The 27566-nt window shown below is 47.2% G+C and overlaps 1 protein-coding gene across 4 annotated transcripts in view; it reads right to left on the bottom strand.

The window, feature by feature from the left end:
• Positions 1-27566, bottom strand: part of FLI1 (Fli-1 proto-oncogene, ETS transcription factor) — a 118185-nt gene that overhangs the window by 22353 nt on the left and 68266 nt on the right. For 3 of the 4 annotated variants that reach the window (XM_055273709.2, XM_063635652.1, XM_055273711.2), the window contains exons 3-5: positions 21697-21851; positions 17047-17250; positions 8003-8068 (exon numbers count right to left, since the gene is read on the bottom strand). In XM_055273709.2, coding sequence (XP_055129684.1) covers positions 8003-8068; positions 17047-17250; positions 21697-21851 — 425 coding nt within the window. Of the gene's footprint in view, positions 1-8002; positions 8069-17046; positions 17251-21696; positions 21852-25113; positions 25292-27566 lie in introns of those variants that run through there. The other variant, XM_055273710.2, reaches the window with a different exon arrangement.

Below are 27566 nucleotides of genomic sequence, written 5' to 3'. Positions count from 1 at the left end.
GTGCACACACACACACATCAAACAATCATCCCTGCTTTTGCTAAGAATGGCTAAGGCACATTTCATCATGAAGGAAGAACATATAATGACAATGTTCTTCACAGGCTCTCCTGTGAGGCTGCTATACCCTCCAATTTGAAGTGTGTGTGAGCTGACGTAGATGGAGCCTGTGGGGCCACACAACCTGCTGCATGAGAGATGTTATTTACTCCCTAAAAATAACAGGAGATTACCTCACAGTATTACAGGCCTTTTCCTTCGGGTACACATGTTCCAGACCTAGCCCCCATACGCTGCGCTCTACAAGGCAACACACACACAGCCCACCTCCACACTGAGCACCAGCTCACACTCTCCCGCACAGACACACACACAAGGCTGCCAAATGCCCACCTTCCCAAGTACTGCACCCGGGAGCGCATCAGCCTGACACAGGCGGTGCATATTGCAAGGGACAAAGATGCCGTACTTGGGAACCTGTTCTCCAGGAGAAATAAGGCAGAGATGTCTTGAGGCATTTTTTGAGTTATGGAAAATCTCTAAGATATATAAAAATAGAGAGGAAAGTCTAGTGAACCCTGAGGCCCCATCACCCTGCTTCAACAATCATGGATTCATGGTCAATCTTATTTCAGCTCCATGCCCACCTACTCTGCCCTCCCTGGCCCAGTGGTTTTGACACAAGTCCCTGACTCTCAGCTCCTTCACTGAGCTTCCTGTCTCACAATGAAACATCTAACTGCACCCGGTTTTCCAGGTTCCAGGAAGCCATGGTGTACAGGTTCTACCCCAGGCTGTCTTCCTGAAACCCACATCAAACACCCAGGCCTCAGTTATTCCTGCAGGGCTCACCTGGGCTCCTGTCTCCAAAACCCAACTTGAAAACTCACACACTCACCCCAGCAAACATGCTGGTTTCCTTGGTGCCTTCCTCCTTCCCTTTGCTTCAATATCTATTTCCAGCCCTGCCGTGCTGCATCTTGCTAGAGGCCTCCATCTTTTACTACGACCTCTAAAATCATAAAGGACATCCATACAGGAGCTAAATGCAGGGGAAAATTGAAAGACGTGGTAATATATGTGAATTGCCCTCACTCCAAAGCACAGTAGTTCCTTACTTACTTAGCTGTCTGTCTCTCTGTTTGACTAGAACCTGCTTGAGGGTAGGTAGTGTGCTGTGTTTACCATAGTTTCAGGGCTCAGCCTGGTATTCTATGCAGAGAAGATTCTCCATAAGAAAGAAATGAATGAATGGAGGAGAGCATGAATCACAGAATTTAGGTCCATTCCTGACGAAGGTACCATGTATCTATAATATCTGCCTACATAGGAATAAATGTATATATTTGTCTTCACTCCCTGTGTGACCGTGGCTGGGTCCACACCTTCTCTGGCCTCAGATCTCTTCTGTTCTATAAGGGATTTGGAGAAGATGTTCGGCTTGAACATTAATGATTTTCCATCTCTTCATTACACTCAGAAAATTTCTTGTGTGTAGCATGCTTTGTTGTATTTTGATTACATGCAGTTTTATATTTCCTTCATATTTCATAGGTGTGTCTCCCTAAATAGTTGTTTTTTTGCTTTGTTTTTTGAGACAGAGTCTCGCTCTGTCACCCAGGCTGGAGTGCAGTGGCGTGATCTTGGCTCACTGCAACCTCTGCCTCCTGGGTTCAAGCAATTCTCCTGCCTCAGCCTCCCGGGTAGCTGGGACTACAGACACATGCCACCACACCTGACTAATTTTTTATTTTTAGTAAAGACAGGGTTTCACCATGTTGGCCAAGCTGGTTTCGAACTTCTGACCTCAGGTGATCTGCCCACCTTGGCCTCCCAAAGTGCAGGGATTACAGGTGTGAGCCACCGTGCCCAGCCCCCTAATAAGTTTTAAAGCAGCTTGGCTATCTATGTATAGTATCCTTCACAACCCTTGGTACGGTGTTAACATCTGGTAAACCCTCAAATATATTGCAATTAGCGGCTGGGATACTGTAATTAGGAGGCCAAGGCGGGTGGATCATGAGGTCAGGAGGTCGAGACCATCCTGGCTAACACGGTGAAACCTCATCTCTACTAAAAATACAAAAAAAAAACTAGCTAGGTGTGGTGGCGGGTGCCTGTAGTCCCAGCTACTCAGGAGGCTGAGGCAGGAGAATGGCGTGAACCCGGGAGGCGGAGCTCGCAGTGAGCTGAGATCATGCCACTGCACTCCAGCCTGGGCGACAGAGCGAGACTCCATCTCAAAAAAAAAAAAAAAAAAAAATAAATTGTAATTAGCTTTCAATAATAAAGTTAATTACTATTATGATTTTTACTATAATAAATTAGAATAACAATTTACTATCCTTATTATAACTTTTATTGAGCACTTATTGGTGTGTCAGACACTGTGCTGATTTATGAGTTTTACATCACCCCTGAAGGGGCACTACAATTATCCTCATTTATACATGAGGAAACTGAGGCAGAAAAATGTAAGCACCTTGTCCAGGTCACAGTCTGAGTCCAGAATCAGTATGCTATAATGCTGAAATAGGAGACCAATGCCCACCTTAGGTAAGTTGAGAGTATTAAAGAATCCTTAAGATGTTGTCAGATGCTTGAATCAAGTATGCTGAGATAATGATTCCAGAAGCAGCCTAGAGGAAGGACAGAACACACCAAAGGCCCGGACTTGAGTCTCGTTCTGCTTCACCACCTGGGTGCCTTCTAAGGAACCCTGAAATCTCTCTGTGCCTTGTTTTCATTATCTACAGAAGGGGGATAACAATACCACCAGCCTGGTCATCTCATGGTGGTGGCACCAGAGGGCACAAACGGGATAATGGATAGGAACGTGCTTGGCAAACCCTACCGGGCTGCCAAAATGCTGTTGTTACCATGTGCACGGCTCCTGCCACCTAGGACTCTCCTGGAGAGAAGCCAGCCTCTCGTTAACATGGGCTTCAGCACCAGCCAGGCATTTCACTCTAAGGGACACAGAAAGGTAGTTTCTCCCCTCTCTTTTCCATACTTAGCATGCAAGCCGACAGACTTTTTATCCATTAGCCAAGGCAATGGCTGGAGATGGCCATTCCGCCTGCAGTGGGGCTGCGGTTTTCGGTTTCCGCGTTCAATGGCAGTCCTGAAAGGCTCCAGGCTGGGGCTGGAAGCTCAATGCTCCACAGGGCCTTGGCTGGTTGATGAGTTCCAAAAGTTAATAAACAAGGAACTCAATATCCTCTGTCTTTTGGAAAGTCAGAGGTATTTAAACAGATTCAGCATGAGGAACTAAGGAAATGAGGGCTTAGGCATGCAAAGAAGCTCTGAGGAGGAGATGTGCTGATTCTTGCATGCTGCTGGGCCAGCTGAGTGTGCTGGGAAGGCCTCTGGCAGGGTTTGCCCAGAAAAATAAAGTGAAGCTCTGACCTGGGACCAGGGCAGACACACGCACATCTGCAGCCTGGAGGACTGGAGAGAACGAGGTGTGGAAAGTCAGTAGCCCTGGCTCCAGGACTCTCATATACTTGAAAAGGCCACTTAACTTCTGCAACCCCAGTGTCCTTCCTATAAAATCACGTTACCAACACCGTATCTACTTTTCAGAGGACTGAATGAGGACATGTGAGAAAGAAATTTCTGAGATGTACTAAGGTACAGTTGTCAAGATCAGTAATATCATGCATCAATAAAATCAGTCATCAATGACAATGACAAAAAACTAATCAAGATCGTACAGTCTCTTCACTTACCTATACTTTTATCAATATACCAGTAGGGCCTGCTATTCTTTTTCTAGGACAATCTGGGTCCAGACAACTGCCCAGTGTGCCTCCAAGAAAATCTGGAGTAGATCTAACATGGGCCTCATTTCTCTCTAGTTTGTCTCTGTTCTATAAAGCAGGCTTCTCTAGCTTGGCTGCAGCTTGGCTGACAGGAATAACCCGGAGAGTTCTAAAACACTTCCAATGCCCAGGAGTCACCCTTGGAGATTCTGAATTAAGGCATCATTTTTTGGCACTTGGGCATCAGTATTTTTTTTATTTTAATTTTTGCACTTACAAAATTTTAGTAAAATATGTAACATAAAATTTACCATTTTAACCATTTTAAGTGTACAATTTAGTGGCATTAAGTACGTTCACGATGCTGTGCAGCAATTACCACCATCCAGCTCCAGAACCTTCTCATCTTCCCAAACGGAAACTCTGACCCATTAAACACTAACTCCCTATTTCCACTCCTTGCCACTCCTGGTAACCACCACCTACCTTCTGGCTCTATAAACTTGACAGTTACCTCCTATGAGTGCAATCTTGCAATGTGTGTCCTAGAGTCAGTATTTTGAAAGCTCTCCAGTGATTCTCTGTGCTGTCAGAACTAAGGGCTGATGCCAAGCTTAAGTTGTGTATTGGTTCATCTTTGGAAGGAGAGAAGAGTTTATGGATGAAGATGGAGCTGATAGTGGGAAAACTGCATGGACAGAAATTAAGTAATGCAAAACATTCACATCTTTGCCCAAGTTACATTTAGGCTAGGTATTGCTTTTGCAGAAAGGCAGCTGGAAGAGAAAGGCTGTATTTGTCAGAAAGTGAGGGGGTTCTAGTCTAATCCTCTAACCTGGTTTGAGTCCTTGCTCTGCCATCTAGTAGCTGTGTACCCTTCAGTGAGTCACTTAATAGTGCTGAACCCCACTTTCTTTGTCTGCAAAATAGAGATAATAATATCTACTTCAAAGACCCAGTGCAAGGCTCCAAAGCAAAGCATGTGAAGGTGTCTGATATATTCCAAAACCCTTTATAGATGACAGTTGTGGCTACTATTGTAAATGGATAACAATAGCTTTTATCCTAGTTTATTCTTTTAAGTGCCTTAGCCTTGATAAACTAAAGGTAGAGCATAACTGCTCTAGCTGGATCCAATCCATGTCCACAGAATATTTAATTTAAAGGGGCTTAAAGATTGTTCTAAATTAATTTTTAAAATCTGGTCTTACTTCCTGGGCACAAATAACCCCTAGAGATTGCAGCCATTTTCAAGAGACAAGCTGGAAGGGTGATTATACAATTTTAAAGCAAAAAGCCATTCTAATTTGATAAGTGCTTAGAAGACACATTAATAGACAGCATCTCCTCAACTTCCTTGCTTTGTGTTTAATGCCAGCACCTGCCCTTTGTGGATTGCACCAGTGTGCACTCACACACACAGACCCACACACACATACACAGCTCTGGTGCTCTTGAAGTCTGGGTTTGTTTGGGGCTGTGTGTGTCTTATTCAAAGAAGATGGAGCCAAGGTTGCCTGATGTCTTCTAATAGCTAATAGATAGTGATTAGAGCAGAGCAGGAGAGCCAGTGAGAGGTGGGGAGGAGGCAGGGAGGGAGAGAGGGAGGGCTTGGTTAGCTTTGTCTTGCTAATGTACTTTGTTTTGTGGCTTGATGGGTCGTTCAGACAGATTCAGACCACCTCACAAGGGGAAGGCATAGAGGAGCAAGACAGCTCAAGTGGAGAGCTTTACTGGGGACAAAAGATGCACCTGCAAAGCGCAGGCTTAATCGTCTCTAGAGGGCCAGGCCCGATGTTGGGAGATAAATGCCGGCACCACCTGAATGAGGTCCTGGCAGCATGCGTTTGCCTGGATACTACAGTTAATTCATTTCAGAAGAGGGGTTGCTCCCCAGCAAGAGGGAGCTGCTCCTGCCATAAGCCTGAATGAGCCAGCAGTGTTACAAATGTCCTCCCTAAACACAAAAGGGCCAAGGGAAGGAAATGCGTATGGCAGGTAGAGGACACAGCTGAACAATAAGGCAGGAGGAGGAGGAGGAGGAGATGGTTAGCAACATATTTCAACTTGGATAAACCAGTTTCTAAACTAAACCCTATATCTGAAGCCCAGTATCAGAAAATATTTCATTAGCTCTGCTTCAGAGCCTCACTGGCTAATTCTGATGTTGGTAGCAGGATGTAGCCTGAAGTATTGGAGAAACTTACAAAAATCCAAATTCAGCAGTTCAGAGGTTAGGGTTCCTCCCATCCCTCCCTTCCTCTTTCCGTCCCTTCCTTCCTTATAGCCTTGCTTTCCTCCCTCCCCATCTTCCTTCTCTTCCCTTCCTTCCCTCTCTCTCTCTCCCTCTAGTCATTTTTCCCCTTCTTTTTTCCTTCCTTCCAAAAAGTGGATCCCTATCCACAAATGAAATAAAACTCAGTATGTAAAACAAATCAAAGGACAGTGGCTCTTGAGCCCTCGCAATGTGAGCACTCCTGTCATCTCCTTAGAAGCCAAGAGCTCCAGAGTAAGGGCTGGCCTCTTGCTGACAGAGTTCCTCTCATTTGTTTGACAGGAAACTGAGGTTCAGGGCCTGAAGTGATTTTCTCACAGGAAGCCAAAGGTGCCCTGACCTTCACTCTAATGCGTTTGCCACTAAAATGTATTTTCTCTCTTACAGACATTTGCAACAGCATATTAAAATAGGTCATCAAGTGAAATCTGACTCACAATGTAGAATGAATCCATAGAAATTCAGTTTTCATGACAAAACTCAAGAAATCTGATTTGGAAACGAAAAACAGTGGCAGAAACAGGACTGGCTCAGGGTGGGATGGGAGAGAAGGAAACAAATGAAAAACACAAATGTTTAAAAGTGGATTCATTATGTTGTATAATTCTTCCACTAAATGTTCTGGTCATTATTAAATTATAAATTGTTAACAGGAAACACAAAGTGCTGTGTGATCAAAGTTGTAACCTTGGGCAAGACACCCAGCTAGTGTCTTTGGGTCTGTGTTTCCTTCATACCCTATGCAGATTTTGAGCCAAATGGTTTCTTCCCTTAGAAAAGCCTTTGTTTCTCTGAAAGGTTATGCTGTGCTGCGCTATATGTAACTGATCCTGAGAGCTTCTGCCTTTCTTATATATTTTGGGGAGGGTGAGTTAAAGAAAAAGTGGGGACAGAGAGCGAACCAAGGAGGACAGAGTGCCTGCCACACTCTTATTATTCTTCAAGCTCCTATTCAAAAGTCCCCTCGTCTGTGGAGTTTTTGCTATGCCACACAAATATTTTTTCCAGTCTCTCTCTGGTTCCTAATAATTATTTGTTCACATTTTTTTCTCCTTTAAACCAGGTACTATGAATTATTCACTTGTTTCAATGCCTGAAATCTAACAGTATCTGAACCACTCCTCACGATGTTTCATAAAGACGCTGAGGAATGCTATTGCGACGTGTACTAAAATCTTCACTGGCAAAAATCATTTGCTGAGGCAGTTTTCTTTCTCAACAAAACCAAACCAAACCAGACCAGACCAGATCCTTACGCCACCACTTTAAAAATGAATTGACATCGCTAAAATTTTTTTTGAGACAGAGTCACACTCTGTCGCCCAGGCTGGAGTGCAGTGGCACGAACTCGGCTCATTGCAGCCTCTGCCTCCTGGGTTCAAGTGATTCTCATGTCTCAGCCTCCTGAATAGCTGGGATTACAGGTACCTGCCATCACACCTGGCTAATTTTTGTATTTTTAGCTGAGATGGGGGTTTTGCCATGTTGGCCAGGCTGGGCTTCAAAGTGATCCACCCACTTCGGTCCCCTAAAGTGCTGGGATTACAGGTGTGAGCCACCATGACCGGCTGCTAAAATTTCTTAGGAAAAAAACCTTTAAAGGTAGACATGCTGGAAACCTTGAACTCTTCATTTCATTATTTTCATCAGAGAAAACTCCCAACTTTCAACTTTGAAAGTAAGCAGCATTCATTTTTTTCTAAAAGTAACATGTTTTCCTGCATGGAGTGGCAACTTCATGTTGTATCTTTGTGATATTATTACAAGATACTGTAAAACTTCCTTTACTGTATCTTTGCAAGTGGTAGCACAAGTGGCGAAAATCTTTGGCTTCTTGTCTTTGTATGCTAGGAAAAGTTGAGTGGAACAAGCAAGCTGGTTTTCTGCAACAACCTTAACAGCATGGGACTGTGTCATGTCTGGTATAGAAGAAAATTTTAAGTGCACAAAAGAGCAAACTTACCTTCTTTGACACTCAGTCGTGAGGACTGGTCTGTGTGGGAGGTTGTATTATAGGCCAGCAGCGAACCTGAGAGGCAAAACATAAACAGGTTATAACCAAAATGTTCTTCTGAGATCAAGAGTAGGAGATGACATGAGGAGAGAGTGGAAAGGGAAAGAGATGGAGAGAGGGGAAGAGGGACAGAGGACTCCTGGAAAGAAAGGAAAGGCGAATGGAATCCATTTGGTTGGAGACAATCATACAGGCCTGTAATAGCTTTATTACTTAATAACTATAATTACTTATGGAGTAAAGAGACAGAATACATCGGAATGAAATGCTCTCTGGGGAAACACACACCATGACCCCTAAGCTGCCATATTCATAGTTCTGAAGCGCTGTGGTCTGTGCCATAATCGTGATAGGAACACAGCAGTGAGAATCAGTAAACCCGGGTCTGTTTCAGTTGTTATTAACTCACCATGTGACAGTTGGTGAGTGACTTGACATGTCTAGATTTTGATTTTTTTTCTTGAACTAGAGCAGAGGTTGGCAGACTTCTTCTATCAAAAGGAGATGGTAAATATTTTGGCTTTATAGGCTAACTACAGTCTCTGTTGCACAGTCTTCTTAGTTTTTGTTTTGTTTTGTCCTTGGGCCACTTTTGGCCAGATTTGGCCTGCAGCTTGTAGTTTGCCATGGCCTGGTGGAGAAGCCAGTATCACTCCTTCCTGCTGTGGTATCCTCTGGGTTTACGTACATACGGGTCCTTTCACAGGTGAGGGTAAGGTGCACTGGTACGTTACTGGTGGAGGGGGCACTGGGAGTTGGGAAGGAGGTGAGTGGTAGTATTCCAATAGGAACTTTTGCTTCCCTTCACCTATGTCTAAGAGCACGCACTGAACCTGAGGAGTCACGCATTGAATTTTCTGCAATCTCAGAATGCTGATATCCAGTCTTTTAAAATTAAACTTCAATGCATACCTCTTCTGTACCCAGCACTTTGAAAAAACAATTTGTTGTTGTTGTTACATGTAAAACATATTCTCCCTTCTTTCCTAAAACTAGAATTTTTCCTTTGTTTAAAGTGAATTCAAGGTTGTATTTTGTGAAACTTAGGCATTTTTGCCATTCTCTTTGAGCTTCTCCTAAGGAAATTTTAAAGAGCCCTCGAAACGAAGGCTGGGATCTGCTTTTACAAAACATACCATAAGCTCAACACATGTGTTCGAGGTTAAGAAAATTCTTCTAAACAACCCTTTTCCCTGCTCCCTGTGGCCGAGTGGACTGGCTGGGGTGCCAGGGGTGGGAATGGGCTGTCAGACACTCCTATTTTTAGTCTCCAGTCATGCAAGGGATGCAGAAATGGAGCTGCTGCCTCACCCAGCTGTGGGCGTTTGGTTGTGTGCCTCAGAGAAAATGCGTGCACTACCCAAGCCAGATGATGAGGAAGAGAATTTATTTATTTATTTATTTGAAACGGAGTTTCACTCTTGTTGCCCAGGCTGGAGTGCAATGGCACGATCTCAGCTCACTGCAACTTCCGCCTCCTGGGTTCAAGCAATTCTCTGCCTCCGCTTCCCCAGTAGCTGGGATTACAGGCATACCTCACCATGCTCGGCTAATTTTGTATTTTTAGTAGAGACGGGGTTTCTGCATGTTGGTTAGGCTGGTCTTGAAATCCTGACCTCAGGTGATCTGCCTGCCTTGGCCTGCCAAAGTGCTAGGATTACAGGCGTGAGCCACCGTGCCCGGCTGAGGAAGAGAATTTTATAAGACTTGTCCAACTGCCTAGAACATGACTGTTAGTTCTAGCTCTGCAGCAGCTCCAGATGAAAACAAGGAGGGGGATGACAGGGGTGGTATTGAACCCGCTGTATGCCAAAGTGTGGCTATGTGGATGCCATTTTAGAAATGAGACCGTCACATGAATGAAACATCCAAGAGCCAGCTACATTTAGTTATTCCATTTTCAAGAATATCAATGACAAAGTAAGGCTGGGACAAGTTCCTGCTAATAGTCACGCACCAAAAAATGATGTTTTGGGCAAAGATGGACCACATATATGACAGCAGTAATAGTGTATTTTTACTGTATCTTTTAAATGTTTAGATGCACAAATATTTGCCATTGTGCTACAGTTGTCTACTATATTCAGTACAATAACATGCTATACAGCTTAGTGAGCTAGGAGCCACAGGCTGTAGCACACAGCCTCAGTGTGTAGTAGGCTATGCCATGTGGGTTTGTGTAATACATTTTGTGGTATTCATATGAAGATGAACTATCCTCATCATGAAGCAAAGCAAGACTGTATGTTTATCAAGCAAATGAGAGTTTAAAATTAGACCTGCCTCCTATCACTGACTAGCTTTGTGCCCTCCACTGATTTCCCTCATCTCTTTGAGCCACCAGTTTCTCATCTGTAAAATGGGCTAACACCACTTAATGGCATTGTGAAGATTAAATCAAATAATGCATGTAATGTGCTCAGAATGGACCTTGGCTCATAAGTGTTCCATGAATGCTAGCCATGATCGTTACTATTTTTACATCCTTTCTCCCACAGATGTCGCAATTACATACAATAGTTCTCTTTATACACGCGTTTACTGAGCATTAGTCTTGTCCTCTGATTAAAGTTATGAATGGGTTCTGCTGCAATAAGAAACAATCCGGCACGACTGGAAGGAAGTGAAGAAATGGAACCGAACGTTCAGAGGGAATACAAAAAAACCCCAGAAGTAGGACCAAGGATGCTTTCCTCTCTGTCCCTGATGTTCTCTCCCTCAGGCTGAAACCCCACTGCTGGAGCAAATAAAGAAAAATGATGGTCTCCGAGGAGCAAACTGCCTGAGTCATTAGTGCAGATGTAGCCGAAAGCACGAACCTTAGATAAACCACATTTATTAAATTTCCCCCTTGGTGAAAGTTCTTCTCTGGGCACACATGAATTCCACAGGAAACTCCCAGAAAGCCGAGAGAAAGGGTCATTTGACCTCTCCAAAGCTTACATGAAATACATATTTCATGGCAACCTAGGGAAAGGATTTTGCCCTAAAGATTGTTCTTGGTTCAAGTTTCACTCCTGGAAGGAGAGGCTGCCTTCCCCAAGGAGGGGCTGGTTGGGGGCATCTGGCCTCTCTCCCAAGGGACCCAGATTCCCTCCTCTTCTCCGATTTCTACTTCATCAGTTCCCCAGGCTCTGTTTTCTGAAGCAGGCAGGTCCTCCTGGAGCCCGGCCTCCCTCTCTGTGGCTTTGGACTGCTTTCTCTTGCCTTGAGGGTGTTTCTGGCCTGACCCTGCCACAGGCCTGTGCTGCTGAGCTCCCCCTCCTTCCTGATACCATCACATCAGGGTAAACAGGCCATGATGAAGAGGGGGGTACGCAATGCTCCCTGAACATGCACGGTGTGCCAGACGCTTTCCATCTATTCTCACTTAGTCCTTGCATAAGCCACGCAGAGCCAGCATTCCCTTATTCCTTTCTACAGATGAAAGGAGCAACATTCAGCGAAGTCATGTTATTTTCCCAGGATCACACAGCCAGAGGGTGCAGGAGGCAGGAGCCTCATCCTGGTCTATCCACAAAACCTGTCCTCAATCTGGCAGACCCCCACCGCCTCCAGGCTAAATCGTAGAAAGAGGTAAAACTCACCTATGGGGTTGGGAGGCAGGGTGGTGGTTAGTTTTGTGGAGGAAGTGGTTGTGGGGTGGAGAGAGGGTACAGGGGGCTGAAATTCTACTCCTTGGCCTGGGAGGTGCTTATGCGAGTGGGTGGATTCACATCATGTAGCGCACTTAATGATTTTTGCACTTCTCTCTGCATTATACTTCAGTTCAAACTGAAGTATAAGATTTGCCTACTTGGTTATTTGTAAGTTTCTGTATGTGTGTTTGTATGTATATATTTGTATATGGTGTATATGCGTATACATATATCTATTTATTGGGGCATTTTTGCTCTAAAAAGCATAAAGTAGCTCCTGCTGAGAATAGAATGGACTTCCCAAAGTGCAAGCATGGGGAAAAGATCATTTGCCATTCCATGTTTGAATCCATCTGCTGCTAGAGACAGTATCTGGATCTGAAAGGAGAGGGGAGTGAGCAGTGTGAGGCTTTGCAGCAATCACGGTTTCTGCTGCTTCACATTCCCTCAACCGAACCTGCTTTTCATCGGGGACACCTGGGCCAGGGGACACAAGAGTCCCAGTGCCAAAGCCTTTGTCTCCTGCCTCGCTGTGACCATAGAATTCACCAGTGCCCCCTCACAGCCAGCCTATGGAGTCCAGGTCTCCCTTTTCTCTGGGCTGCACTGCTATATCAACAGCTCTGGCTGAGTGTGCAGGAGCGGGAGGGTGTAAGGCTCTGGGCTCTTTCAACAACAATCCTGGCTGACTACGGAGTCCAGGGAAACCTGGCCTTTTGTTCAGCTGGAATTCTGTTCTCCTTCACCGGTCAAACCCAGGCCTGGAAGTGATAAGATTGCACCAGCTTAATTGCCCAGACCCAAAACCTCTGCCCGACCATCAGAGGCTGCAGGTGGGAAGACCACAAAACGCAAAATGTGTTTTCCATTAAAGTTTAAATTAAAAATGGGAATCAAGATGGGCACCTTTTCTGTGGTCTCCCGGTCGCGCAGTATATTTCATTCTTTTGAGCAGCCACTGTTTGAAGACGCAGTTTCTTAGTATTTTTTCCAGGTCAGACCCCGACTGACATACAAAACCAACTTGTTTGTAAAATTTAAAAAAGGCTCTTTTTCTTCCCGCCTCCCCGCCTCCCCCCGGGGCCTCGGGGCTCCCAGACATGCGCAAACTCCCCCCAGCGGCCCTGCGCCTGAACTGCCAGCCCGGCGCCCTCCGTTTCTTCGAGGTCCATCCCCGCGTTGGCCTGAGAAGGGACAAATCTCGTTCCCGCAGCAGCTGCTGCGAAGGCTCCTCTGCCACACGGGGTGTGTCTGGGAGAGATACTGGTGGGGCCAACAGTCAGGCCCAGAGAAGGACAAAGTCAGCGTGGTGATAAGTTTGGCTTAATCGGCCTCCTTCCAGGAGGCCACAGGAAAGTTTTTGGAAAGCATTTATCTGTTGGTACAAATGACAACAGAAAATGCCGTGGGGGAAGTGGCCGGGCTGTCCACGTGGAAGGCCGGGAGTGAGGCTGCCTTGCCTGTGTGGCGAAGGCTGGCTTGCTGTCTCCAGGGCCGGGGGAACGTTGGCAACGCGAGGTCAGGGACTGGGACTCCAGAGCCCCAAGTCTTAGATACCAGGTGCTCTCAACCGGCTGGACGCCTTTGAACCAATTTCTGAAGCTGTCTGGGCCTCAGTGGTTTCAGCTTTAAAATGGGTATTGTAGATAGTTGTCCACAAGGGGGCAACCTTTTTTCCTTTGAAGACAGAGCCTCCCTCTGTCGCCCAGGCCAGAGTGCGGTGGTGCGATCTCAGCTCACTGCAGGCTCCCCATCCTGGATTCAAGCGATTCTCCTGCCTCAGCCTCCCAAGTAGCTGGGATTACAGGCGCCCACCACCACGCCTGGTTCATTTTTGTATGTTTAGTAGAGACAGGGTTTCACCACGTTGGCCAGGCTGGTCTCCAACTTCTGGCCTCAGGTGATCCACCCGCCTTGGCCTCCCAAAGTGCTGGGATTGACAGGTGTAAACCCTGGAGTTTCCCAGGACTCATGGGAATGACCCCAAGGGCCGTGGCCACCCCAGCCATCACAGTCGTCCTTGCATTTCCTGTGGCAGCTGGGGGGAGGGGTGGTCGCCTGTGTGGCGTGTGACACAGCTCCTCTGGCACAGCTGACATGCCCAGGTGTGAAGAACAAGCACCTCCCTAGCATGCCTGGCCATCAGACAAGGTCTGTAGGGGCTTAGGGAACTGCTATTTCTTCTCCACCCTGGAAAATACATTTGCATTTAAAATGTAAAAGTCTAGCTCACCTCCCAAACCACCAGAATAAATAGTCAAGCACCTTTTGTGAAAGTGTAAATTTGATGCCAAAGCTTCTTATCCTATGAAGTTTTCCTCTTTCTAGACTTTATACTAAAGCCCAGAAAGATTAGATCAGAGAAGTGCCACCAACTTCGACTCTACTGACTTCCAACCAGCCACAGGCTCAGGTCCCCGATTCTGCTCTATCAACTTTCCTTCACCCTGCAGAACTTCCTCCACCGGAGTGAAGGATCTCAGCTATTTTCCATCCATCTCTTGCTAAAGTGGAAATATCTGAGCCTCACCTTCCTCTCCAACAAAAGGACAAGATGATAAAGCACAAAGAATCAGCACCCTCTCCCCTCGCCTTGACTCATCGCCTCAAACTCTCTGCAAGCGCCGGCCTTCCTCCTAAGCACAAAACATCCACTGGAAGTCAGTCTGGAAAAACAATAAAGTGTTTGAAGGCTTTAAAAGGGTTTAAAGTGCTGGTTGTCACTGGGGAGTTCCTAGCAATCCAGAGCAGAAACAGAGCAGACACGATCGCCAGCACATGGTCTCCTGCAGGAGCTTAGCAGCCAGCCACCACCTCACACTAGGGGGTCTCCAAGGCTGGAACCCCAAGGTAGACACCAATTAAAAAGCAGCATGAATCTAAAAGCCTTTTCCCTGACAGTGGATCATTTTAAGTCTAGGTTCCTCAAAAGGATATCTCAATGCTATGTTGGGGCAAGTTTTTTTTTTTTTTTAATTTAACATGATTATTTTAATTTTTTGCTTTCGCAGGCAGACATGGTTTTTCTGTCAGTGCACAGACCACTTTATAATGAGCTTTTCCACCCAACATTGTATCCCGAGCACTTCTCATGGTGTTTCCCAATAATCATTTTAATGGCAGAACAACTACTTCCCATCTTGTGGAGGTACTACTGTTAGCCACCATCCTCAACTCTGGATATCTGCCCTGCATTTTCAAATGTCTTCAGTATACAAGCTGGATTCCACCTCCTCTCCGCTCTGGAAATATGCTCCGCTAATAAGTCCCTTTTGGGAAACCTAATATTTTTATTGATTTGGGGGCATTTTCTGTCTATAAGTGTTCTTGAAAAGAAGCAATTCACTTTTTCTTGCCATGCTATACCCCCCAAAATGCCATCCTCTGCACCTCCACTTCAACCTTGTTATCTGCTCTTCTCCAATAGAAGGTCTCTCTACTGGTGATCAGTGACCAACTTCTCAGGCATTTGTCTCACTTCAGCATCTGTGTTCCCATTGTTAGGTGGCAGGAAGTACTAGGGGGCCTTGGGCTGTTTATGGACTGGTTAGGGCCCCGGGGTCATATGGCATGAATGGGCTTTCCCCACATGGCGAGAATGCCTTGAACATTCTCCCAACAAGGGCATCCGCCAAAGAGTCTCAAAGCACCGGGCCCTTTAACTAACAGTTCAGAGCATGCTGACTATGCTGCTGTTGTCCTCTCTACTCCTGGCAAATGAAGGAAAGGGCTTAGGGTTCCTGCAAACTCCTGCTGGAATCAGGTTGCTTTGCTGCTCTCTCCTTCTCATGCTAACCTCCACACACCCACCCTGGCCTGCCTAGATCACTGCAGGACTCTGTTCAAAGATCCTTATTTTTAAAAATTCCACAAATGGTTAAAAGCTGAAAATAGGAATTAGAAAATGCTAATTATCCAAAGCTCTGAAAAACTGGGTGGAAAATTGTCCCCTTTTTTGAAATTGTTTCTTGGGCTGACCTCATGTTGCAGCAAGACTCAGACATGAGGTAATTGCTCCGGAGCTAACAAATACTGCATCATCTACTTTCTCGCGCTAGTTACCAGACGCCTCGGAAAGGTGACCGGAGAGCACAGAGGCACGAGTGGAAACTTTCAAAGCCATTTTTTCGATTTTTCATTTCTCCAGCCAGCACGTGTTGCCCCTGCCCCATGAGGAACACTGTCGCTGAAGGGACAGTGGATTCCAAAGATGGGGAGTTAAAGGTCCACCAAACGATGGAGAGCAAACAGAGCTCACCAACCCAGAGCCAGCCAGTCCAGGAAAAGCAGGTCCCAGAGGTGCTGTCTGAGGATCTCAACTTGCGAAGGCGGCTTAAAATCGTCAAGCCCCTGCCCAAAGCTAAACTCCTGCAGGACTCCCAGCTGCCTTGGCCATTCACAACAAACAGCATCTCAAGGCTGCCCTGTCTTTGCACAGGGCTGCTAGAACGCTCTTACATAGTGTGAGCCCATGCCTGTGTTCCTGTGATCCTAGCACCATCTTTTCAGGCCCCAGGACAATCCTTCCATACTTAGGGGTAGCACTGATACCACCTGGCCTGGATTTCCAGCAGAGTGTTAAGGCTGAGGTTACCAGTGGGACTAAAATAATTCCATTCTTCTGCTCTGTGTATATTTCATAGCAAATGAAATTCATATCAGACTGATGGACACTTAGTGCTAGAGTACCTCATACTAGATAAATCTCTTGGACAACTGCCTGCTTTCTTTCTTAAGCCTGCCCTTTCCAACGCTCTTTTCCTTTTCTTGGCTGTACCAGAAGAAAGCCTCCAATAGATCCTAACACACCTGCACCTTTGGCTGCTCTTCCTTATCAAGGAACTGTGCAGATGGCAGCCCTGTCAAATGGGGTTAGGGGGTGCCAGAGCATCCCAAGATTAAGAGGAAGCTAATATGTAAATTATTTTCAACACCTTAAATCCAAAAGCCTTGAATCTAGAGTTTCCTGGAGGAATTTTAAATAGTCACTTAGGAAAACACCAGTCAGGGCACCAGCCATCTCTATCTATGTTCAAATTGGACTAGTTTCTGGAAAGGCGGTCTCATGGGAAGAGTGTGACCAGCCTCTGCCAGACCCCTCCAGGTCACAGCTCTCTATTTTTCTCCATTTCTCATTTTACTTCCTTTGACACTTCAGGATTGGGTCTGCCCCTCCCAGGGTCTGTAGGAGCCCACGTGACCTTGGCAACACTACAGGCCCCACCATGCTGCTCCGGCGGCATCTGCGCAACATGAACGGGCAGCACTGACTTCCTCTCCCTGGGTTGGCTCCACGGGAAACGAGCAGGCCTTGCCGAGCTTCCTCCCAGCCCTGGGTGCTTGGGCGGCACTTACTTTCCCTGAGGTAACTGAGGTGTGACAACAGCACTTCGGTGTTGTAGAGGGTGGTGGCGCGGAGGAAGTCCTCCTTGTTCATTTTACACAGTTCCTTGCCATCCATGTTCTGGAAAAAGGATGTGTCGATCTCCATCAAGCTGTACTCCTTTATGGCCCACTCCAGCCATTGCCTCACGTGCTCCTGTGTCCACAGCGTGGGGTCTGCAGAGGAGAAGACGTTGTTAGCAAGGACTGCAGGGAGGTAGAGGCTCCCACCCCTTGTCCCTCTTTCTTTCCCTTCTCTCTCTCTGGGAAAGCTCCCTTCCAGATGGCTCCCCTAGAATACTCATCTGGCTCCATGGCATCTGGCGCTGCCTGAACCGCTTTGCACTCCAGGGAGGTGCTTAGCTGCCTCGCTACGTATCCTGACAGAGTACTCTTTAAAGTTTTGGAGAGCAGTTGGAACCTTTGCCTGAGAAATGGTGGCATCGAAATGAAAATAAACACAATTTCACAGACCCCGGGACCAGTGTCTCTGGAAAGGGGAACCATCTGTATTTTAAGAATATTAATGATTTCGTGAAAGAACACGGATCCCTCAGATGGCTATAGAAAAGAAACAGAGAGACTTTTACTGCAGTTCCATCTGTGCAGTTGAAAAACCCAGTGGTGTTAGTCTTGAACAGAAACCCAAACTAGATTTTCTCCTTTTGAGCGCAGCTGTGTAGATATTTCTACCAGGGCATCCCCCAAACATTTTTTAGATATTTAAATACCCAAAGATGAGAGACGAGAGAAGCTTTTAGCTCTTGAGTGAACACAGGTAAGGTAACCACTGAGGCCATCTCTATGGTAGGACACTCAGACCTCCTTCTCCTTCTCAGTGTGTGTGTGTGTGTGTGTGTGTTAGGGATGTTGCACTTTCAGCACAAGTGATGAGTTCCAGCAGGTTCCACAGTAGGCAGAATTCTTTTATCACGTATCACAGTCTGAAGTGCATCTCTTCACTTGACAACCAATTGTTAGTGAGTCCAATAAACACCTTAAATATCCTTATCATAGAAGAAAATTACATGACGCTTGCCTTCAAGAAATACTCATTCCCATGAAACAGGTAGGCAAGCACACCACTACTAAGCAATGGATTGTGTGGCGGTGGTTCAAGGACTCATAAGTGGAAGGGAATAGTGAAAATTTGGAGAGTCAAGGAAGACTTCCTGGAGGAGGAGAGACTCGGCATTTTATTGTAAGTCAGCCATTAGCCTCCGCTTCTAATGAGCCTGTTTGATTTAACATATTTATTAGGCAGGAATATCTGTGCTACCCCTCAACCAACTCATCCTCTCATTCTACAGCGTCTGTGAAGGCTCTTGGCAAAGCTGGGAACCAGGATTGAATGACCAGCAGCGGATGTGGGGAAAGAAGCAAGGCTCACACTTCAGAGCTGGGCAGCCAGAGGCATATTTCCCAGCACTTTTACACAAGCATCCGCCAACTGCCCTTGGACTGTCCATCCCACCTTGGTTTTTATGTGTGAGAATCTGGGTGGCAGGGCCCAAGTCTGCTTTGCAAAGTGCCCAGGCCCTGCCCATGCATGAGAGTGGCTGCTGTGTTGTGCTGAAGGTGGAGGAGCTGGCAAAGGGGAGGAGTTAGGAGAGTTTGGGTCCACAGGTCACAGCCTGCTGCTGAATGTCATTCCAACAACCTAATGCCCCGTGAGCAGTGACGGCTCAGATGGTGGGTGCTATGTGCCACCTGCTCTGCGAGCCCTATTTTTACTTACCAAGGATATCTTTTAATATCCCCATTTTACAGGTGCAAAATGGAGTCTTAAAAGGTTAAGTCCTTTGCCCAAAGCCCCATCGCTGGTAAGTGTCTGGGCTGGGGTTCCAACAGAAACCATTACAGGACTTCACTAAGCTGAAGAGGTGGGTTCCCTGAAAGCCCCTTTCCTCTTCTCACCATCCTGCTTTACCTCACCTGTGAGTTACACTGCTCTGATGCCAAAAAGCGGAGCTCCTCTAAAGTGTCATTGTGCAAGTATGTATTCCTCTCTCTCTCTCAGATACATTTCTTGCTCTTTTACTCTCCAGAAGCAATTAGGCACGGATCATTGGCAAATGGAAATAATTTTGCATCTTTTCAGAATTCTAGAGGAACATATCTTAGGGGGAGTTGGATTATGGAGCATATTATTTCATTCTTCGCTTCTCCCAGTTCCTCACTTTTAGTATCCAAGGCCTCAAATTCAATTTTACACCATATATTTTATTTATTGTTTCCTCCCTTGCTTTGGGCTATGCAACAATATTATTTCTCTCCCTCTACAGCCAATGAATTATAAATCTCCAACTCTGGATCACGCTAAACTCTTCCAAATGCATTTCCTAGATGATTTAATCCTAGTTTCTTCCCATCTGAACATGGAGCCAGTGATTACCTAGGGCCTACATTTATACTTGTCTTTAAATCCCATCATTAACTCAATCGGTTATTCCACTAATATTTTATTGCCTTGATTTGTGGACTTGCCCAAATTAGACTTCCCCTCATACCCACAGCCTGGCCTGGAGGAAGCCGAAATGTGTGAGGATCTAAAAGATCTAGCCGGAGCTAAAATAATGAAGTAAATCCATAGCCTGAGAAAGCATCACACGAAGTGCTTTGAAAATCATTTGACATGAATTTGTTTTATTTTCACCATCACTGCTATAGGTAACTTGGCTCACCCAAGCCTGATGTTTTGCTATTCCTTTTGAAAGCATTTCAACACTGATTGAAGGTTTGGAGGGTCGACATAGCAGTCTGGCCACTTCTGCCCGTTTCCCAGATTCCTTCCCCAGAATGATGACCAAAATGAGATGGTGCCAAAGGTTGGTTCAAAGACAATCTCAGATCCCCAAACCTTTCAGTCCTGCAAGCTTTCCCTCCCAAGCTGGGAGCTGTTTGGCTGAAGCAGGGGAGTTTGAAACCATTTGAGTGACGACCCCATGAGGCTCAGCTTTGCTTTGGGGTGTACAAAGAGATTCCCACCTGTCAGTTCTAATACGGTTTCATTGTCTGCTTTCGGTGAGGAGGGAGACGATACACCTGGGCTAAACATTGCTAGCTGGTCTCCTGTGACAGGTGTTTTAAGTAATGCCATGGAGATAAAGCAATTTACGTGGTGCCTGGCACCTAGAAAGCGCTCAATAAATGGAAGCGATTCTTCCTCTTCCTTTGTTAGGTCAGATGCTTGTGGAAGAGCAAACTTAGAATTGCTTTAGGGGTCGTTTCTAAGTCCTAAAGGGCACAGAGAAATTCCTACAAGCCCCACCCGTCTCCTGCCTCACTCTTGCTCACGCCTTCTTGAATTTGGCCCAGAGCACAGGGAGGCAGCTGTAATCCAGGGATATGGTGAGATGCAGCTTCCCAGGGAAAACAAACCCCACGGGCCAAGGCAGGAGGCGTCCCTTAAAATTTCTGCCTTTAGACCTATAAGCAGATGCCTTCAGACTACCTCAAAGAGATGTCTAACCTTTTGACTTCAGAGGCAACTACATTTATGCTTTTACAAATGGAAGGAGTTTTGCCTCTCTGGTAAAGATATTTTGGTAAGATCAGCTTTAATCCCTGCCCTGTAATCCACTTTGCTTAAGATTTGGACATCCTTGCTCCTTCTACCTGGCACCAGTTCTACATGTGGCAGTTTTTAAACACCCGTCTTGTACAGGCAGCTGAGCTTGCTGGTGCTAGCTGGGGTGGCGTGTCCAACCAATGGACTGAAGGACTGAACAATGATTTTATTTTCTGGGACCAACAGCACCGATACCTAGGAAAAAGAGGCTATTTTTACCTAATGACATAACTTGTGGCACACATGTTAAGGCGCTCCATTAGTTAAATATAGTCCTTTCTATTTTAAAACTGAAAGAGCTGGCTGTAATTTTGGAAAGGTGGAACCTGGTAGATGCCGGGAAGTACAAGCCTGGAGGGAAGGACTGGCCTCTGCAGCTGCCCTCCTCCTCACAGGCAGGGATGCCCACGTCCAGAGCTCACGGGATTCCTTTTGGATGGAGGTGGCCTTGCCTCTGCCCTCTGAGCAGCCCGTCCTTGAGGACCAGGCCATTGATGTAGAGTCTGTGACGTGGTCTGTTTAAGGGTGGGGCTTCTAGCACCCACACATCAGGTGACATCTGGGATACTGCCTTAAAGGGCAACTAGGAAGTAAGGTAAAACCTGCAGCTTTTTTTTTTTTTTTTTTTTTTTTTCTTGAGACAGAGTCTCATTCCATCACCCAGGCTGGAGTGCAGTGGTGTGATCTTGGCTCCCTGCAACCTCCGCCTTCCCGGTTAAAGCGAGTCTCCTGCTTCAGCCCCCTGAGTAACTGGGATTATAAGCATCCACTACCACACCTGGTTAATTTTTGTATTTTTTTTTTTTTTAGTAGAGATGAGGTTTCACCATGTTGGCTAGGCTGGTCTTGAACTCCTGACAAGTGATTCACCCGTCTCGGCCTCTCAAAGTGCTGGGATTACAGGTGTGAGCCACCACTCCCGGCTGGTGTGCAGCTTTCTCCATTTTGCAATTCCACAGGGAATAGAGTATCAGATAAAGGTTTAGATGCTCCCTGCCCCCCGCAGAGAGTGGGGAAGTGAAGGGCGCCCAGGCACTTGGTTCTCGAATTACCTGCGGGGACGATGACTCTCCTCTCATTGGTGGTCATGTTGGGAGGAGGGGGGCCATTCTTCTCGTCCATGTAGCTGTTGTAGTTCATGGGGTTGGACTCGCCTCCGCCCACCAGCTTGCTGCACTTGCTAACGCTGCAGTCCACCGGAGACTCCCTAAAGTGAGAAGAGACAAAGCCCAGAGGCGATCAGCGCTGACAGGGCAGCTCGCCCCAGGGCTCCGATGACGACCATGGAGCCATTGCCCAGCCTCACTTGGTGTCACGGTGATGATGATGATGCCCTCTTTCTATCCTCCGTGCTGCCACCAGAGTTTCCTTCAAATCCCAGCCCAATCCTATAATTACAGTACGTAAAAACTTCTGGCAGCGCCTTAGTGCCCTCAGACCAAGGTCTGAGCTTCTTTGTGTGGCATCGCAGCCCTCCCTGTCTGAGTGCAGCTTACATTTTTAGCCTCACTGCCAGGCAACCTAGTCCATGTTCCCAGACACGCCTTCCCCACAGTCCCCCAGCACTTGGTGCCCGCCTTGGTTATAAGGACTTGTCACACTGTCTGATTCTTAGCTTGGCCTGTGTCCCCTGACTGCTGAGTTCTTGAGAGGGTGGTCATCACTTTCTTCGTTTAACCCTAGTATTCTCACATAGGAGGTGAGCAGCAAATGCTTTCTCAGTGAGTTATTTCTATTGCACATATATAAGTTTAATGCATTTCTCATACACTGTTGTATTCGAATTTCCCAATAATCCCCCAAGATAGGCACAGCAAGGGTTACTATCTCCTTTTCATGGTTAATGAAATCGAGACAGGGGCTGCCTGGCTCAGAGTCATACAGCTAGTCAAGGTGGAAACAGGACTCAGGTCTTCTGTGTTAAGCTTCACTATCAAGTACACATGCAAAAGGGTTGGTTGCTACTTGGAGAAGGAATGGAATCCAGGAACTTCCACCTGATGGGAGAGGTGGTGGCCCTGTGGCAATTTGCATCCCTGGCCCCAAGCTCACTGTGGAAGCAGTATGGACATTCACAAGAGAGAAAGCAGATCATCCAACTTAGCCTAGAACTACAGAACTTGACCAGCACCTGGTATTTTGCAGCACTGGTGATTGGGCAGCTGTCTGGAGGGGTGACATCCCACCCATGGCCACCTGGCACCCTGAAGCAGGCTGGCAAACACACTCTGCATGCCCTCCAGCCCAGCATCACGCACTTCCAGCATACTTGGGGGAGGTGCCACCCTGTCACACCCAGTGCCCGCTGCTCAGCCACTCCAGCAGCAGCAGGACCAAAGGAGACGATGGGAAGGCCAAGGAGAAGCTGTGGCCGCCGTTATACTGAGCAGGAAGCATCGGTTCTGGCAGCCTGGGAGACAGCCAGTTCTCTCAAGAGCTCCAAACCAGGCCTTCAGACCAAGGAGTTCAGATAAGGTTCAGATTACAGCCTTCCAACTCTAGGCCGCATAACCTCTCCGGACGTTCCAAAGGCCTGGCCACTGTCCTCCATCCCCTGCCAGGAGCAGGAACGGACCACAGTGAGGCCTTGAGGAGCAGGGCCGTGCCAGATAGGGACCCACCCATCCCACAAGCAGGGACGGCAGTCACTAACCCAGGAGAACGGAGATCAGCCCAGGGCTTCCTGAGACCCAGGCAGGGCGGGGAGGCCTGAGCACATTCAATAAAGAAAATTAAATGAATTTGTTTCTTAATCTGAAAGGAAAAAAATATTGAAGATCACTTATCATAGCTGGGAGATAAATGCTCCACTGAGATATTAGAAGTCAGACGGTAATTTTTTCCTGATGTCTTACAGAGGGAAACATGGGCTGAAAATGAAAATAAGATGTATAACTCACACATGTTAGAATTTAAGGTTTTACTATTCGCCTACTGTTTTTCCAGGCAGAGAACCAAAAACCAGCCGTCAGAGTCCCAGATTGCTAAAGGTTTAACGTCCCCATGGCAGTGGAGGGGAGGCAGTAGCACATCAGGGCTTTTCACCAGCGTTTGGCCCTTTGGCTTCTGCTGCGGAAGGACCTGGCCTGAGATGAAGCAGTCCCAGTCAGACCCTGGTGCCTGCATCTGAGCTGAGTTCTGGCTCGAGTGCACTGGGTCCCCTCACCCGCCCTGGGGCTAACTGCAGGCACACACTCACACACATGTATGCACATGTGCACACACACTCCAACACAGAACACATGTGCACAATACTTCGCCCACATGCATGCACATACTTCAACAGAGAACACATGTGTACACACATGCATACTCCCATGCGTGCACACACTTCAACACACATGCACAGACATGCACTGTACACATTCCAACACGGGACACACATACTTCACCCACATGGAAGCACACATTTCAACACAGAGAACATGCACACGCATGCACGTACACTTCATCCGCACACACATTCAATACATGCACACACATACACATTGCACACACATGCATACGCATTACACACACACTCACGCGCACGGTCTGGCAGCCTTTCCCTGCATCCTTGTCAGTTGTGAAACAGTCCAAGTGCTGCAGAAGTTTGAAGGATTAAGTTGGCCTGCAACCAAGTGAGCAAGGTTTTCATTGGCAGGCGGCCTCTGTGGGAGAGGTGGGTTCCACACTGCACGCTCTTCCCTTGGAGGACCCCCAGAGCAAGAGGGCATAGGGCGTGGGCAGGGGTCTCTCGGAAAGGAGAACTACAGCAGGGGACAGGATGGTGGGACAGGAGGGCACACTCTCCGGGCTCCTCCCCTTTGTGGACAGTGGGGAGATGATTTTTGGAAAAATTCTTTTCCACATCAGCCGGGTCCCTGGGGATTTCTGAGTTAACAACTGACCTCTTGCTGTGCAGAGAAGTCAGCACCTCAGGACTCACTGAAATGGAGTGAGCCTTTATGGTTATGGCCATGTATGGTAGGCACAGGTGGCAGGGCTGGTCCCAGATGCCAGGGATGGAGGAAAATAAATGTGAAAAGCTGAAAGAAACATTTCCCCAAACCTGCCTAACACATGACCTTGTAAGGAGAGGAGCCACAGGCACCTAGACGAAGAGAAAGTGGACGCAGAGGAGGAGGGGGCTCTCTTGCTGGGGTGGCCGCGGCCACTCCTTCCCTGGGCAGAACCTCCTCATTCACTGACCCATAGAAGTTCTCCCAGTTCCGCTTCCCTCCTCCTCTCCCCCTCCCCTGGCCCTGTGCACGCACCTGCTCCCCAGCTGGACAGGTGATCGGTTTGGCCGCTCGCCCGCCAGGGTGTTTCTCCTCCGGAAAATGGCCCTGTCCTCGGTCCCAGGCTTCTGCACTAGGACCTGCAGGCAGGTGTCCTTAGGGAGAAGGGCTGGCACCATCCTGGTTCCCCACACTTGCCCAGCTGGCCCTCCTGCCACTGCTCAGGGAGAGAAAGAAGGAAAGCCATACCTCGCCTGTTCGCCTGCCAGACCTCCCTCCATTCTTGCAGCTCCCAAGCACCGTGCCTCCTCCAGCCAGCGCAAGCCCCGCGTGAGGCCATGGGACTCCACGGCTGCCACTCAGGGTGGGTACAGGTGAAGCCCAGCATAAAAGGCTGCTCTTTAATGAGGCAGCTGGCGCCTGTGAAGAGGGCTTGATGAAAACAAGAGGGAGGGGGAGTGTGGGACGAGGTTTTGCCATTCAGCTTGCCTGCACTGCTGCTAATTTGTATTAAGACCTGCACTTACAGCTAGCATGGGGCTGGGGCCCACTGGCAGCTGATAGCACTGGGACAGGTGACAAGAGAGCCTGGGGCTGCCACAATAGAGCAGGGAGGTGGCGGTGGCCCTAAGGGTGTAATAACTCAGCACATCTCCATCTCAGGGCAACAGAGGCTACAGCAAAGCTGCCGAGGGTAGGGTAGCCCTTGTCCTTCATTTCCACCACTGGACATAGCTCTTTACTCCTTGAGTTCTGTTTGTGTGTGTTCTGTGAACATTGCTACTGGTTTCCAAAAAAGCTTTGCAATCTGTTATGCAATTTAAAACAAGGTGTGAAATCTTGGGTGTTTGGATGAAGGGAGATTTCAAAGCCTTCTCCTGAAGATTACCTCTTCAGGCTGTACAAAGATCTTCTCTACCTTCCTAGTCAACGTGGAGCAACTGAACTTGGGTATATCATCAGACCCTCATGTCTGAGCCCAGGCTCACTGTCAAAGGATACCTGATGTTCCCATAGCCAAAGTGAGGCCTTGAGGGCTACCTAAGTCACATGGTTGCATTAGGACCCGCGGCGTGTGACTCCCACATAGTATGCACCCTGTGCAAAAATTAAACAATCTGTATTGCCTTTAGGATGTCTGTAGGACATAGATGCGACTTTTTTGTCTTTGAAAAGGAGATGCAATAACTTAATAGCAAATTCCAAGAAAAGAAAAAGCATCACCCATGATAATCCACTATCCATGATAATCCACCCATCACCCTAATCCACTAGCTGTTTTCATCCCCGTACACAGTAGATGCTGCTAACTTTTCCAGGATCCTGTGTATGCCTCCCCACCCAGGTTACGTGTGACATGTCTCATACTGCAAGGTTCAGAACACAGGAGTTTAGAAAAGGGCCTTGCAGCGAGAGAGGCACAAGTTCCAGGGAACAGGAGCTGATCCTTCTCTGTGTAGAATGTGAGTTTCTAGGTGTCCAGGGCATCCAGATCCTGGGGGCCAGGCCAGGGAGTGTCAAGGCAGGTTAGCTCTGAACTCCGGTCCTGAATGCCAGGCTCACAAGGCAAGTCTTGCATCTCCCTCTATAAACTGATATTCTTTTCTTAACGGGATGTTTTCCCCAATCCCTGTGGTTGAGACAGGATGCAGCTGAGAGTTATTTGCAGACCACAGTTTGGATCAAGTTGCTGAAGTCTACATGCGACACAGAACCTATGTGCCATGCTGTTTCAAGGCAACCCAGCCTAACAGAGTCAACCACAACAGGAAGATATGAAGAAAGAGAGCACAAAACTCCCTCAACATGGGCAAGCCACCCTGTCTCTGAGATCCACAGACCTCAGTCTCTGCACTTGACCCTTTGCCCCTGGGCCAGAGGGTTTGCTACTGGGGTGAAAAGCAAGTGGGCACAGTAGCTTCAGGTGCACTGCACACCTCCTTCCCACCAGAGACACAAATGCCAATGGGTCTCCTGCCCAGGCTGGAGTCCAGTGGTGCCATCTCGGCTCACGGCAACCTCCGTCTCCCAGGTTCAAGCAATTCTCCTGCCTCAGCCTCCTGAGTATGTGGGATTACAGGCATGCACCACCACGCCAGGCTATTTTTGTATTTTCAGTAGAGACAGGGTTTCACCATGTTGGCCAGGCTGGTCTCGAACTCCCGACCTCAGGTGATCCTCCCGCCTCGGCCTCCCAAAGTGCTGAGATTACAGGCGTGAGCCACCACGCCTGGCCGAGCTACATAATTTTAAATTTACTAGTAGCCATATTTTTAAAAGAAAACAAAACAATGAAATGAATTTTAATAATATATTAAAGTATATTAATATGTTAACTCAATATAGCCAAAAGATGATCATTTCAGCATAATCAATAATCAATGAGATATTTTATACTTTTTCCATAGTAAGTCTTCTAAATCCAGCATGTGGTTTATATTTAGAGCACATCTCAATTTTCAACTAACTGTATTTCAAGTGCTCAGTGGCAACCTGCGGCTAGTGGCTGCTGCATTGAACAGCACAGGTCTAGCCCATGAGCCAAGCAATCTCAAATTGTATACCCTGCCTTGGTTTTCTCATCTGAAGTTCAGAATCATTACAACATCCTCTCTTATCTTTTTGTGTTATGGCGAATTAGACCACTGCAAACAATCAAGTCACATGCAAGTAACAAACTGTCATTATCAATAATACTCAGA

The sequence above is a fragment of the Symphalangus syndactylus genome, chromosome 3, assembly GCF_028878055.3.
Source record: "Symphalangus syndactylus isolate Jambi chromosome 3, NHGRI_mSymSyn1-v2.1_pri, whole genome shotgun sequence".
Classification (NCBI taxonomy): Eukaryota; Metazoa; Chordata; class Mammalia; order Primates; family Hylobatidae; genus Symphalangus; species Symphalangus syndactylus.
This window is presented reverse-complemented; position numbering and strand designations above follow the sequence as displayed.